The sequence below is a fragment of the Mustela erminea genome, chromosome 4 (genome assembly GCF_009829155.1).
Source record: "Mustela erminea isolate mMusErm1 chromosome 4, mMusErm1.Pri, whole genome shotgun sequence".
Taxonomy (NCBI): domain Eukaryota; kingdom Metazoa; phylum Chordata; class Mammalia; order Carnivora; family Mustelidae; genus Mustela; species Mustela erminea.
In genome coordinates, this window is record NC_045617.1 from 63,069,997 (window position 1) to 63,086,047 (window position 16,051).

Sequence of the window (16,051 nt, forward strand, 5' to 3'; positions counted from 1 at the left end):
GGCATGAGGAAAATTTGGGAAGCGGTGACTACGTTCCTTATCTTGATTATTTTATGGTTTCACATAAAATATTTTCACATGTCAAAATTCATCTAAATGCACACTTTAAATATGTACAATTTATCTTACATTATTTAGACCTTGATAAAGCAGCTTGAAATTTTTTAAAATTTTATTTATTTTAGAGAGAGACGGTGAGTGAGCAGGGGGAGGGGCAGAGGCAGAGAGGGAGAGAGAATCTGGAGTAGAGCCTCGTTAAGCAGCAGCAACAGCAGCACCTGGGAACTTGTCAGAAATGAAAATTCTCAGCCCCCATGCCAGACGTGGTGAGTGAGAAGTGCTAGGATGAGATCTAGTGGTGTGTACTTCAATAAGCTTTCTAGGTGCCTCAGACAGATATTACCACTTGAGAACCCGGGGTATAGTCCCTATGGAGGTGTATCTAGGTTGAGTGTATACAGGTGAGGGAAAGTGTATGGTCTCACTTTCTCTCTTTTTAGCAGAGGAGCTGGCACTACAGGTGTTCCTGGTTTGATAGGAACGACCGAAGAAAGAGGGGGGGTTGAGGCTGTCGGCGAGAACTGAGTGTGGGAATGTGGTCATGAGGAGGTGAAAGGGGTTGGGATACAGAGCCCAAGTGGGTGCTGACTTGAGCAGAGCTGCTTCTTCCGTCGGGACAGAAGGGAAGACAGAGAATGAAGGTAAGAGGTGGGGTATGTGGTGGGTCTGGTAGTGGGAGGGAAATTCAGGCGTTTTCTCAGGGCAGTAAAAGGTGAGGTCAACAGCTGAGAGGAAGGTTCTCGAGCAATGGACGAAGGAGGGGAGGGGAAGATGTAGTCCTCTCAGAGAGCGGGAAAGAAATTTACCACGGGAGGGTGGGGGGGTTCGTTGTCAGTGTCGCGATCGCATTTGATATTTATGGCAGTGAAGTCAGGTTAGATGAATAAGAAAAGCCACAGCACGGTTTTCAACCCAGCTGCTTCGTGCAGGCAGCGGAGAGCATACAGACGGTGGTGTTTACGGAGCACTGGAGTTCAGCCCGAGAAAGGGAGAGACAAAGAAGTTCAGATTCTTCGCAACAGAGTAACGATAATGACAACCATCGAATCCAGGTTTAACAAAGAAGGAGCCCAGGATGGAGGCGTGGAGACAAGAAGGTGGAAACGTGCGAGTGTGTGCATTGGAGGTCTTGAGGCAAAGGGCTGACACAGTAGGAGTATTTGGAACATGGATGTTTGGAATATTTGGTGCATGTTTTGGAGGTGGTACTCAGAGAAAAATGTTGGAGATCAAGCTCTTGGAGGCCTTACTTACAGCTACTGGGATGATAAGCTCCTGAGTGATGCCTGAGGTGGCAGAAGAGAGATTTTTGGACTGAGAAGCTGAGGTCTTTCATCTGAACCAGGGTCTTGATGGCTTGTCCAGGTGGAAATTGTGTTTGATGAGTCCAGGGGATGATTTGGGGGCCAAAATGGTGGCGAGAAATTTGCTGTTCAGTGCCATCAACTTTCACTTGAGACAATTTTTAAGTCATCAAATCTATTGTTCTTTTCCCCCTTTTGCCCTATTCCTGATCCCTTTCAATGCCTTACTTTCCCAAATCCCTTCTTTTTCTACTACTCCGGTTAAAAAATGTCCTTTGTGGGGCGCCTGGCTGGCTCAGTTGGTGGAGTGTGTGACTCTTGATCTCCGGGTTCTAAGTTTGAGACCCTCGTTGGCTGTAGAGGTTACTTAAAAAAATAAAATCTTAAAAAAAAAAAATTGCTATGCTTTCCTTACGAAAGTAATACTAGTTCACTGGAGATAAAAGAAAAGGAAAAATAATAAAAGGAAAGAAAAGTTCCTTATCCAACTGTTGTTAATACATTTCGTATGTATCCTTCCAAACCCTTATCTGTATCCTGCCGCCCTCCCCCACGCACGCACGGGTTTTAAACAGAGGAACCCCACCCTCCGTATTCTGATTTCAAAAGTAGGGAACCTGAAAAACACATCTGGAGATAGATGCTGTTAATAATTGTGTTATATTTCCTCCTAGATTTTTCTATGCATATTGTCTTTAGTTAAGATTACATTAATTGTCATAACTGTGTAAAAAAATTTTTTTATGATTTTATAATTTGTTTTCTTTTAAACCCCTTCCCATCCTTTTGTTTTTCCCTTTCCCCTGGTTGAAGCCTGCCAGAGGCATACTTGGCATGTACGAACAGTTCAGGGAAATGTGAGGATTAGAGCGAACTTTAAAACTCACAGTTCCCTAAGGAATGGGAATAAGAAACTGTTTGAGAAAATTTAATTTTATACTCCCTCTGCCTTGCTCTGCTTGGCATTAAAAAAAAAAAAAAAAAAAAAAAGCCCATGAATGCAGAGCTTTTATTGAACAGATGTCTAAAAAGTGAATTTGTCTTAATGTTTCCAGAGTTTCTCTTCAAGTACTGAAATCAACTTTGAGTTCTAGGGACTGATATTAGACAGATGGGCACTTAAAATGATATCAGACCTTTGGGATCAGCAACCAGTCTCCTCTTTACCAAGCACTTGGCTGTTTTTAATATTCAAATATTATTTAAGTCTTTATTTTTATTGTATTTTAAGTGTATTTATTATAAGTATTTACATTATTTTGATACAAGTCTTGTAAGGTGCTACTATACTAACTTTCATATGAGGAAACAGGTACACAAACTTGCCTAAGGCCACACAGCTCAAGTGGCACGTGTGGGACTCAAGCCCAAGGTCCTTGGTCACCAAGTTCATGCTCACTCCTTCAGAACACAGCAGGGATGCTTTTCTCAGACCAGTTGATTATGGGTTCAGACATTTTCCCCTGTGTAGAGGAGGCTGGTTTTATTATATTTTCCAGAAGAGCTACAGATAATATCCCTGGCTGGCTCAGGTCACTAGTAACCTTATTCTGCAGGGACAGTTTCCTCAGACAAACTAACCCCAGCTCTCTCCCCCTTAAATACCTGAGGGTATGAGGTGTAAGAGAAAAAGAAAAAAAGAGTAAAATGTGACTGAATTATTTGAACTGAAGGCATTTCAAAAATTCCCAAAATGTCATTGGGGGTAAGCATGACCACTGCCTTTGAAAACTGACCTGATGCTCCAAGAGGTACAAAGAGGTCCACATGACCCCCTTCTTCTTCAGGGGCCACACAGCTTCCTAGTTTCTCCCAGAAGTCTCTCACTTCAGGTCTCAATAAGTTTCCAATACCAATTTTATAACCTGAGGAAAAACTCAAAATGTCATATTAGTTTGTAACTTTATCATGAGCAGAAACTCTTAGCACTCTGGGAAAATGCAATCCTAATTCAAAAAGCTAGAGTCTGGGGGCGTCTGGGTAGCTCAGTGGGTTAAAGCCTCTGCCTTCAGCTCGGGTCATGATCCCAGGGTCCTGGGATCGAGCCCTGCATCAGGCTCTCTGCTCAGCAGGGAGCCTGCTTCCTCCCCTCTCTCTGCCTGCCTCTCTGCCTACTTGTGGTCTCTGTCTGCCCAATAAATAAATAAAGTCTTTAAAAAAAAAAAAAAAAAAAAAAAAGCTAGAGACTGCTCGTAAGAGCCTGATCTGGAGCTTGCCCGTGCTCTCATGCTACACCATATTAGGGTCACAAAAGGACTCCTGCATGGCCCACACTCTCCTTCACGTTCTGGATTTACTGGATACTGTGCACTTAGTTTTAGGACCTTGTCTCTCTGCCTTCACTGAGCAGCAGTGTGCATTAGCAGGCTCCCAGCAGAGTCCGGGGTAGATGGCCAGTCACGTCCTGCCACTTTTGCCAACAAGTTGCAAAGTGAAGATGTCAGCAAAAAAAAAAAAAAAAGTCATTCAGAACAGAAGACTCCTGAAAGGTGGTAAACATCACTGAAACTCTTACTTCCTGGGAATTCTGTATGATGATTCAGTGAATCTCTATGTGTCTAGACCCATTTCTAAAGGTGTCCCAGAGACTCTGAATTCTTAAATTCCAGGAACGAAGTGAAAACAAAGTCAGGCAAGAATCCTAACACTTCACTTCTTTCCATCGAGACATCTAGATACAGAATGGAAGGACCTCTTCCGCTGCCTGGAGTTAGAGATTTCATTTTGTTGTTGGTTTTAAGACAAAAGCTCCTGAGGAAACACAACAAAGTTTAAAGGGAAACTTTAGTTTTCAGTTATTTTGTTATGTTACTCTTGATTTAAAAAAAAAAACAACAGTGCGGGATGCCTGGGTGGCTCAGTCGGTTAAGCATTCAACTCTTGAATTCTGTTCAGGTCATGATCTCAAAGTGTGAGACTCAACCCTGCATCCGCTCTGTGATGGGCATGGAGCCTACTTAAGATTCTCTCTCTCTCCCGTTACTATCTCTCTCTCTCTCTCTTTCTCTCCCCCAACCCCCCTTAATAAATAAATAAATAAGAAAACAAAAGGCAAAGTTTGGAAATCTTTCTCATGTGCAGAACAAAAAGTCTGAGATGTTAGAAAACCCTAATGGGTCCTTCTACTCCATGAGAGGTAAACCTACTACACTACAGTGTAAATTTGTAATCAATAACTCTCCTCCGTCATTTAGAGAAAAGCTACCATGTAATTATTCATAAATATAAACCCCACACAACAACTAGTGCTGTGCTTTACTTTTGGGTGAATATATAAAATTTGATGTGGAATACAACTTGCTTCAGGCAGAGGTAAACTAAACAAGACAAGACAAAATAAGGTAGCAATAAATCAAAAGTAGTTTATTTTGTTAATAAAATTTACTAAAACTATTCCAAGCATGCTGAATTCTAGCTGTAAGCAAGTCTTCTTGCTCAGCTATAGGGCCCAAGAGTTAAAACCAAAAATAGACAAGACTGCTTAACTCATGCTTCAACGAAAACCCATTATGCATATTCCTTTTTGCACTTTCTCGAGGCATTGATGAGATGTTTTGCAACGACTGGAGCATTCCAGTCAGAAGGAAAAGCCCTGATAGCAATGGAATGCCTAGAAGACCACATACCCCCAGGTCCCTTTCCCTGCCTGTGATTGTGGGCTGAATATATCCCTGCCACCACTCACGATCACTTGCTGCCTGCCTGCTCCCTGGCACGTACCCCGCTGAACTTGTCTCCATAAAACTCCAGTGTCCATCTTGCAGGTGGAGAGGCCAGTCGTTAAAGGTTGAGCCTGCCACCTCCCCTGGCTACTGGTACCCAAAATAAGTTTTTTTTTCCTTTCTTTTTTCCAAACCCTTGTCTCTTGCACTCAAGAGACAATGCACTTTGCTTGCCAGGAATTTATCTGAGTTTGCTCGGCAACGGTGTGGACAAACCCAGCCAGGAGCTAAACTTTCCAATCATATAGCCCTCTGGGGATTCCCCCAGATGGAGCAGTTGGCCCTGGCAGAGCACCAGGCTTCCCTGCTCGTTTCCCGAGTTAGCAGCTGGGACAGATCATTGGATAATGTAGCCACAGAGACAGTATTTGATGGGTGATTGAGGTATATACACTGTGCCATTTTAGGGGGTCCCCGCCAGCTGGATCCTTGACCATCTTATTCCCTTTCTCCCCTCCTCTCAGAAAGATGGAAGATTTCATGCTAGTAAACCTTAAAACCATTCTATCTTAGGTATAACAAGGAAAGATGTAAGTTATAGTATAAAGAAGAGTAGAAGCTGAAAATTTAATTCTAAAACAGTCATCATTTCCTTCCTTCTGAGAAGCATAACCATTGACATTTTTAAAAGATAATCCTTAAAGAGTTAATGGTATCAGCCAATCCTTTTCTTTGTGGGATAAGCCATTTGGAAATATAATAAATGCTGTTCGTGTACACCAACTTATAGATCTTGGGGTTTGCTGCTATTAAAATTGTTACACTTTCATCAAACTTAAAGCTTTTGTGCACCAAAGAACATAATAAACAGAGTAAAAGGCAACATACAGAACGGACAAAATATTTGCAAACATCTGATAGGATTAATATCTAGACTATATATAAAGTATATCTAAACTCAATGGAGAATGTCAAATAAACCCATCAGAAAATGGGCAAAGGACTTCAAAGATGTAGATAAAGAAGACATACAAATAGCCAATATGCCTACGTAAAAATGCTCAACATCACTAATCAGTAGACAAATGCAAATCAAAGCCATAATGAATATCACCTTAAACCCATCAAGATAGTTACTGTCAACTAAAAACAAATAAAAACATAGAATATAACAAATGTTGGTGAGGATGTGAAGAAATTGGAGCCCTTGTGGACTGTTGGTGGGAGTGGAAAATGATGTAGCCACATAGAAAATAGTATGGAGGTTCCTCAAAAAATTAAAAATAAAATTACCATATAATTCTGCAATCCCATGTATGGATATATATCCAAAGCAATTTAAAGTAGAATCTCAAAGAACTGTCTGCACACTCGGTGTTCATAATAGTGCTATTCTCGATAGCCAAGAGGTGGAAGCAAGCTAAACGGCCATCAACAAATGAAAGGATAAACAAAATGTGGTCTATACATACAATGGAATATTATTCAGCCTTAAAAAGTGAAGGAAATCCTGTCTTAAGCCACAACATGGATGACACTTGATGACATTATGTTAAGTAAAATAAGCCAAACACAAAGTGAAATACTGTATGTTTCACTTATGTAAGGTATGTAAAGTAGTCAAATTCATAGGAACAGAAAGTAGAATGGTAGTTCTTAGGGGTGGGAATAAGAGGGAAAAAGGAAGTTCTTATTTAATGGTGTGATGCTTAATTTTACATGTCATCTTGACTGGGCCATGGGGGTGCTCAGATATTTGGACAAACAGAATTTTGGATGTGTCTGTGAGAGTGTTTAGGAATAAGGTTAATGTTTGACTAGACAGTAAGTAAAGCAGATTACTCTTCCCAGTATGGGTGGGTCTCACCCAATCCATTGGAGGCCTGAATAGAACAAAAGGGCTGACCCTCCCTTGAATAAGAGGGAACTCCTCCTGTATGACTGCTCTGAGCTGGGATATCAACTCTGTTAGCAAATTGAAACATAAATAGTGTTCTGAAGGTCATACATGTAGACAAACACCATATTCGTGCAAAGTTGGTTGTTGCTTTCAATCTCCAGGCTTACCTTGGAGTAAATTGATTTCTCTGCTGTCTCCATCACTAAATATCCCCATACTCTGTACCTTCTGCCCGTCCAAAGCTTTTTCTATGAGATAAAGCAGGCTCTCCAAGGTTAAGCCGCTATGTTCGTACACCACAAAAATGATACCTGCCTTAATGCTGTCCACCACCATCTAGAAAATGAAACCAAAGCCCATTATTTTAGAATATTTATTCATAAAATAAATACAATGGGTATGTAATCTGTTGTGATTTTTAAACACTTTTTTTCCCAGAAATTATAGAAAGAGGAAGATAAGCTTTATCATTTGTTGGTTTCTTTTTCAATGATTTTATTTCTTTTTTAATTATGAGAAGAAAATTAAGTAAACTTGTAACTCCAGCCCTCAGAGATAAATATTATAACAAGTTAAATTATTTTCTTCCAGCCTTTTTATCATTGTACATACTCACGAAGAGACATTGAAGCAGCTCTTAAAAAAATAATCAAATTGAGATATGATTTTGCAATGGATGTTTAAAATAGATTTAAAGTTTTCCTCTTAAACATGAATTTCTGAATTATCAATATTGATTAAATATTTTCCATTTAAATAAATACGAAAACCACTATGCTTTGAACTCAGCAGCCAAATAAACTTTTCATTATGGTAATGTTAATTCATTAGCAGGAGATAATTTGGAAAGTCATTAAAGTCAATTGTTTTTTATTTTTTTTTCTCCCAAACCTCATGCAACTTCCTGAAGGTCACAGTTCAAATTGAGCAGAGGACTACCACCTGGCTATGTCCTGATTTTTGCCTAAGCACCCAACACATTCATAATAAAAAAAAGTAATCATGGCATAGACTTACGTAAAGAAGACAAATAGGAGAATGAACTTACTTTGAACTAGATTTTTCACCCATACTCTGTCACTAATTATCCTTTGTGCCCAGCCTGATGCCCATTATTAAACATTAGGAAACTATATGGGGCCCACACGGAGATCAAAATTCTGATCTTGCTTTCATATGGATCCACGGAGCTGGCTGGTTATAAATGATCTGAGTCAATTTCTAGATGCCCAGAAAGAAGACTGATTTCGTATATTGAAAGCAACCATTTTGTTACAAGGAGGAATTTTTTTAAAACTTCCTAAGTAGGCCAATGAATGGAACCTAAGGAATGTCATCCCTTACAATGTCCCTTTTTGTGTGTCATATATACACACATATATGTGCATGTCATAGACACACATGTGTGTGGTATATCCATGGTGTCATATATGCATATACACATACTCACATATCTATAAAAATACATGCTTCTATGTCTTCATTGTGCTTCCTTTATTTTTATTACTTATATTCAAATTAAAATATATAACTTCATTATAAAAAGAACATAATTTAATGGCACCTCCCTGAATAGACCACAAAATAGGATTTCTGACTTTTTCTTGTGAGAAATCATGGTTATATGATAGTATTTCGTTCCTTGGGCATTGCAAAGAGGTTTTAAAATAATCCTTAATCACCTTGCTCTTCTTTGGGATAAGTGCAACAGATTCAGTTCAATAAGAATTTACCAGATACTTAACTAAATGCAAGGTAGTTTTGGCCTTTAATGCTTTATTTATTTAGTTATTTATCTATCTATTAAAAAGATTTTATTTATTTATTTGACAGACAGAGATCACAAGTAGGCAGAGAGGCACAGAGAGAGAGGAGGAAGCAGGCTTCCTGCTGAGCAGAGAACCCGATGTGGGGCTTGATCCCAGGATCCCAGGATCATGACCTGAGCTGAAGGCAGAGGCTTTAACCCACTGAGCCACCCAGGCGCCCCTTTAATGCTTTTTTTAAAGTAATTTTGATTTATGGTTATCTTTATTGCTTCTGATTTTTAAAAGTGCTCTGGGTCTATAAATTTCCACTTACACCATTTTCCTTTTAGAAGAGGAATCATTTTCATACATATGGAGGCCAAAAGATTGTTACACATCCTCTCATCTAGATGAAAAACAAAACAAAACAAAACACCCGATTCAGAAAAGGGCAGGCCTCCTAACATACTCTTACCTCAAATGCAGGAATTCGAGATGATATTAGTAAGAAGTGGGGCTGGGAAGCATATGAAGAGCTGTCATCATTTTTCTGAACTCCACGCCAAGTCTTCTTCAATAATGAAGGGTAGGAATGGCTTCCAGAAACATTGCTTCTGTAGGGAAAAGAAGGGAATAAGTGAAATGTAAATTTCCTATTAACTGGATTTTGATAACTGAGCACCAAAGTGTTGTCTGGGCATCAGTTATACTGAACAAGGCACGTGGCCTTTCAGAACTCAGTTGCTCCCTGCAGTTTTGGGGGACAACAGCAAATGGGGCTCCTGGGTGGGGTGGGGCCAGAGCTGGCTTCTGGGCCTCTCTTCCTCCATTCATGGGATACTGGAAAGGTCTCCTGGAACTTATTTAGCTTTGTTGGGCACTTAAAATGAATGTAGTGACATACTGAGGGGTTCAAAATGACATTTTAAAAGAACAGCTGAGAGATTTAAAAATTTCCTAGATCATCTGGTTCTCCCAGCTTTCTAAATAATGTCTCCATTCTCTTACCCTTAGTCCCAGATTCCCATTTGGATACACTTACTCCAGGAAAATCAATTCTGAAAACAAAAATATTACTTTTGCTCAATAAATTGCACAGAAAATGTACTACATCACTGCCTTTTTGCAGGGCCAAGAATATTTGAAATATAAAATTTGAGTGTTACAGATTTCCCTCGGAAAACATGTCAAAGACCACTGCTTTTGAAGATTAAAGAGTTATTTCTTTTGCTATCTCATAGGATATGAGCCAGATGATTATACAAGCTCCCTGCGAGTTAGCTAAATTATTCTAGAATGAATTCTTGGTATCATGGGATGGTCTTGAGCCTTCAGGAGATGGAGGTTTGCTTACCGCTTGGGCAAAGCTTGTAAGGATGCCAAAATTAGCTGTTTCTCCAAAGCTTCATGTAATCCCACTCGATCCCTCAGAGCCTGGGAGAGCCGTGGCTGGCATTTGGATTTTAACAATCTAGAGCAGCATGTTCCGCTCACCCAAGGGGGTCGAACTTTGAATAACTCCTCTGAAAAACAAACAGCAGCGGCCTCTGTAGTTTACTTCATGCTTCTCTCGGCCAAGTCTACATAGATAAAGGCATCAAAAATAAAGCTGTACCAGGGCACTATTCCAAATGGCAATAATTATAGCCCTTTTTACAGACTCTATTTGGATTTCTTATCCTCTCGGCTCCAAGTTGTGGCTCCAAGTTACTAGTTCTGTCAGGTCAAGAAACAAAGCTCAGAGAACGAACACCTCTTTTCTTGTGGAAAGCAGTTAATCGATTTACAAGTTTCACATCCATTTCTGCCCTTCTTCTTGGCTTCAAGTAATCTCCCGTTTGTTATGATCTCACAGAGGATGAGTCAGTGAAAAAAAGATGGCAGGACTCCAGTCACTTTTGTTTTTCTGTTGTGCACTGTGCAAATCAGAAGGCTTCACTGAGAGAGGCTCTTACTCTTCTTGCCTTCCTACTTTTCTTCTTTTAATGCTGTTCTTCCTGCTTCCAATCCCACTTTCACTTCTCCCCTCTGTTGCTAATCTCAATTCTTCTCTCCTGCACCTATTGCCTTGTTTTTGCCTACGTTCCTTGTTCCCTCTCCTTGTTGCTGTTGTTTTCATCTCATAAACCGGACTGTAACCAGAGGACTATGGAGGCACCGATATTGGACTTTCTGTATCTCATCTGAAATCTTTTTCTTACTCATGAACTTGAAATATACAGGGAGGGGGTGGGGAGGGGAAGAGCTTGCTTTAGAGAACACCACCTACATTCTCTTCCAGGAAGACTTAGCTATCCTCCAGTTGGGAATCTGTACGTAAATCCATTTGTTTCTACAATAGTTGGGTAAGATATCATTTTAAAATGCTACTTACTCTTACGTAGTGCAATTTTCTCCCAGATTATTTTTCTTAAGCACTTTTCTCTTTGTCTCTCCAGCAGCTCCTCATCTTCTGTTTTGGGCTCGTTCAGGGTCCCATAGACAGCAGAGGCTTCCCTAGGTATTAGCCAATCTAAGCTCGACACACACGCAATGTAATGACGCTTCCAAGCACCATACTCGTTATCCGTTGGCGTATAGGGCAGAAACCACCCAAACCTAATGCATTTGGGCATCCATAAGCAGTCCTACAAAAAAAATAAAGAAAGGAGAAATATAAATTGCAAGAAATTTTTAAGGACCGTTTCCTCGTAATAATGTTTCCAGCTATGCAGATAATTTTTCTTTACATTGGGATTTCTCGTGTGGCTGACTTGTCATCTAAATTGGACACAAACAAAAAAGAAGCATACCTTACTCCATACAAGAATAGTCTTTGATCACAATATATGTTATATATGAATAAACGTATTAGTCATTTTTTGCACCTGGTCCCACAGCATTTGGTTAACCCTAGTAGTAGAAAATAGTAGTAAAAAATCAGTTTGTTTCAGACCAGACCTCCCCCTGGGAACACCTTCGGTTGGACCATATGATATTGCCAATACACAACCAGCTTTGATAAGTGGAAACAGCAAATTTCATGTGGTTTAATTGAATTAAACATCTAGACAAAATACCATAAAACAATTACTTGAAGGCCTGTAGAGCTACCAGTGCAATAAGGGCTCCTGTGAACATGACCCCAGAGAGAAGGGAAACCAAAGAGGTAAGCCTGATCCCTGGCATTTGACATTTCAAGGCATTTGACAGTTCCAAAGTAAAGCTCAGGCTGAGAAGAAGAGCAGAAAATTATGGCTGAAAGACATGGAACCTAAAAAGTATTTTTGGCATTCTCACAAAGAAGAAAGGAAACAAATTTAAATTCAGGACCCACTGAGGGGAAAAGCCCTAGTAATCACACCAGGCTTTCAGTTGAGATGGTTATCAGCAAGGGTAAGGAATTACACCACCTCTCACGAAGACTGAAACTAGTTTTAAAATATCTCCTTTTCTGACTGGATTTAAGTGATCTATTCCTAGCCCTAACCAAATGCCAGGAGCAAAACCCAAATTCTCTCAGGAGGAAGAGAACATCAAGCTGAGGCTCAAATTATTGTATCAGTATTTTATATCTAATATCTAGTATCCAATACCAGCCACACAAAAGGATAACAATTGTTTATTTCTCCTTTTGTCATTTATTATCTTTTATTAAGTAGAGAGAGACCCTCAGGAGAACCATACGTTGTAATTGTTAGGCAAGAACTTAAAAAATAAACAGTCCTATAATTAATATGTCTAAGAAGTTAAATGGCTAGGTGAGAATTGTGGCAAAAATAATCAAATCAACATTGTAGAACTGAAAAATATAATAACTGAAATTTAAAACTCAATGGACCAGTTTAAAAGCAAATTAGAATCCAGCTAAAGAGATAATTAGTAAACAAAAAGCTAGAAGTAAAACCCAGGTAGAAACACTGAAGGCCAAAAAGATGGAAAAGACACAAAAAACAACATGAAACTTGTGGGAGATGGTAAATCCGTCTACCATGTAAGTATTGGAATCCCACAAGAAAAAGAGCAAAAATAGGGCAGAAAGAATATATATATATATATATATATATATATATATATATATATGGAGATGCTGTGTGAGAATTTATCAAAACTGATGGGCATTGGGGTGCCTGGGTGGCTCAGTGGGTTAAAGCCTCTGCCTTCGGCTCAGGTCATGATCCCAGGGTCCTGGGATCGAGCCCCGCATCAGGCTCTCTGCTCAGCAGGGAGCCTGCTTCCTCCTCTCTCTCTGCCTGCCTCTCTGCCTACTTGTGATCCCTGTCTGTCAAATAAATAAATAAAATCTTAAAAAAAAAAAACAAAAAACTGATGGGCATTAAATCTCAGATTCAAAAATCACTGAAAAACATAAAGTGGAAGAAACACACACACACACAACACACACACACACACACTTCTGGGTACATCATAATAAAAATTGTGGAAAACAAAAGATAAGACAGAGAAAAAAAACCAAACCCTAAAAGCAGCTAGAGAAAATAAAAATATTGCCATTAAAGGAACAACAATAAGACTCCCCACTTCTCAAAAAAAAAGGTTTATGGAAGATAGAAAAATTTCAAAGTTCTACAAAATTAACTGCCAACCTAGCATTGAAATTCCCTGTGAAAATATCCTTCAAATACGAACGTAAAACAAGATATTTTCAGACAAAAATAAGAGAATTTGTCAGCAGCAAGTTGCACTACAAGGAATATTGAAGAAAATTCAAACGGAAAATGATCCCAGATGGAAACTCCGAGATGCAGGAAGATATGTGTGACAACAGAAGAAGTAAATATGTGGTTACTTATAAGTAAATATTGACTATATCAAATAATAGTCGTGATGTGTATGTAAATAAATATACATATATATATAAATTTAAATGTATTTTATGTGTATATAACATTAAAATATTTGAATATTTTAAAATTCAATTAATTAAATTTATTATTTAAATTAAATAAATTTAAACTATTTATTAAATTTATTAATTAAAAATTTAATTAATAATATTAATTACAATATTTGAATATTTAAAATTTAAATGTATTTTATGTGTATATAAAATTAAAATATTTGACAGTATTGAAACTGGGTGGGAAGGGGACTGAAGGGGAATAGAGAGAGTTAAAGGGTCCTAAGCTCTTTGCATTATCTTAGAAGCGGTTAAAAAAAAGGCCCTAGGATGAGTGCCGTAATCCTAATATAGCCATGAAAGAACTGCTAAATAATTTATAATTAACAACTTAAAAAACATTTATGTACTCTAAAAGACAATTTTTTAAAAAGCCAATAAAATAACTGGAACAAACAAAAATAACATAGTAAAATGGCAGACTGAAGCTTAAATAGATCCGTATGTACACACATGTAAATAAGAAATTACCCTAGCTAAAAGCCAAAGATTGCCAAATGTTAGATAACAAGCACCAACAACTATATTCTGTTTACAAGACCTATTCCTTAAAGATAAGTACATAGGTTGAAAGGAAAAATCAGTGCAAACACCTCGCCCAGGTTCTTAAATGTTGTAAATCTAGGGCTCACGGTTTGCACGTGGCCTCTCCATAGAGAGCTAGGTATTGTCTGAGCTCAGTAGCTCAACGCAAGCCCCCTGGGAAGTCTGCTCACGTTAAAGAGGTAAATTATTGACGTGTCCTCAAAGTATGTCTGCCATGACATTTTATTAAATCCTTAAAAAGAAAATGAGACAAATAGAGCAGAGGCAGAATTAATGGCAGAGGATGTTGAAAATCTCTTCAATAGATGTTAGCCAAAGAGCGATCAAAGAACACTGCGGTGCAATAACAATTTTCAGGGTGAGTTATCACAGGCAAAATAATATCATATAATAACCACAGCTTACCTAATACCTCATGAAAAAAGTGGACATCTTTAGTCAAGATAAAACATTTTCTAGATAATTACATTGAGTAATATGAGATTATTAAAATTACAAGAATTATTAGAATAGTGTATATCCCCTTACTTACAAAATAAATTCTTGTATTTAACTTATCCCCATTTTTTTCTCTGAAGGGTAAGTTAATTACGTTTCAAATACCCTCTGTTATTATCTTCAGGGAAGGAAGGTACCTCAACTGCCAAATGACAGAATACAGTGGTATTTGGGCCCTATTACAGAGAAGTGACAAGTAGTAAACCTGTTCAGTTAAAAACTTCCAGGGCCAGCTGACTTGTGCAGCTACACACAGATCTTTCGGATTCAGAAAGGAAAAGATATAGAGAGAAATGAAGCGCGGTAACACTGTAGAGAAATCCACTTTGGCCACTTGCGTCCTTTCTGAAAACCAGTCTTGGACAAACCTAAAAAGAAAGATACAGAAATGTAGTTCAGAACACTAGTGTCTAAAAGCGATCAAAATTCCAGTATAAGTATTGGTCCTTGTTCTTTCTAGAAACCTCTAACTATATATATATATATATATATATATATATATATATATATATATAAATGAAATCCTAAATAACATAGGGCTAGATTTTTTAAAATACTATATCTACTTTCACTGATCCATTCTAAAGAGGAAATGAATAATAAAAATATCTAAAATCCAGAGAAAAACATCTGAAGTACATTTAAGCTGTAAATGTGGATTTTCTTTTTTTCTTTTAACTCCAAATTCAATAAATCAGCAAGTCCTGTCAGCTCTACAAATACCTATACCCAAACCCAGCCACCTCTCTCCACACCCATTGCTGTCAGTCTAGTGCAAAACACATCCCCCTCCATTCTGCACAACAGTCCCTCCTGATGGGTTCCCTGCTTCTCTTCTTCCCAGGGTCCATTCTCTACACAGCAGCCCAAGTGGTATTTTTAAAAATGTAAATTAGATAGCATCACTTATGCAAGTAAAACCCTGTGAATTCCTGGTGCAATTAGAATAAAAATCTATAGTGACCACATCACACTTAGTGGTGAAATATTAATTCCTTCCCCCTAACATCAGGAACAAAGCAAGAATGTTCATTCTCACCACTTCAATTTAACAGGTACAGGAGGTCTTAGCCATTTCAACAAAGCAGGAAAAAAGTAAAAAATATACATATTGGAAAGGAAGCAGTAAAGCTATCTCAATTCATGTATGTGGAATCTACAAAACAAGGATTAAGAACAACTCCGGAATCTACAAAACAACCATTTAAATTGTTGAACTTATTAGTATAAACTTGTGAAAGTTTTCCTTTATCTTTATCATCTTTGTGATATCTAGAGCAATATTTCCTTTTTTATTCCTGATATTGGCAATTTGTGTTTTCTCTTTTAGCTTGGTTATTCTTGCTAAGAGTTTATCAATTCTACTACTATTTAAAAGAAAAAAAACCCAGCTTTTCTTTTCATAGATGTTCTCTATTCATTTTCTATTTTAT

The 16,051-nt window shown here is 38.2% G+C and overlaps 1 protein-coding gene across 6 annotated transcripts in view; it reads right to left on the minus strand.

The window, feature by feature from the left end:
• Positions 1-16,051, minus strand: part of ECT2L (epithelial cell transforming 2 like) — a 74,357-nt gene that overhangs the window by 30,297 nt on the left and 28,009 nt on the right. For all 6 annotated transcript variants that reach the window (XR_004284928.1, XR_004284929.1, XM_032339380.1 and 3 more), the window contains exons 4-9: positions 14,824-14,986; positions 11,049-11,301; positions 10,029-10,197; positions 9,150-9,288; positions 7,094-7,262; positions 3,101-3,229 (exon numbers count right to left, since the gene is read on the minus strand). Coding sequence is in view for 4 of the 6 variants with exons in the window: in XM_032339380.1 (XP_032195271.1) it covers positions 3,101-3,229; positions 7,094-7,262; positions 9,150-9,288; positions 10,029-10,197; positions 11,049-11,301; positions 14,824-14,986 (1,022 nt within the window). In the remaining 2 variants the exon portion in view is untranslated. The remainder of the gene's footprint in view (positions 1-3,100; positions 3,230-7,093; positions 7,263-9,149; positions 9,289-10,028; positions 10,198-11,048; positions 11,302-14,823; positions 14,987-16,051) is intronic.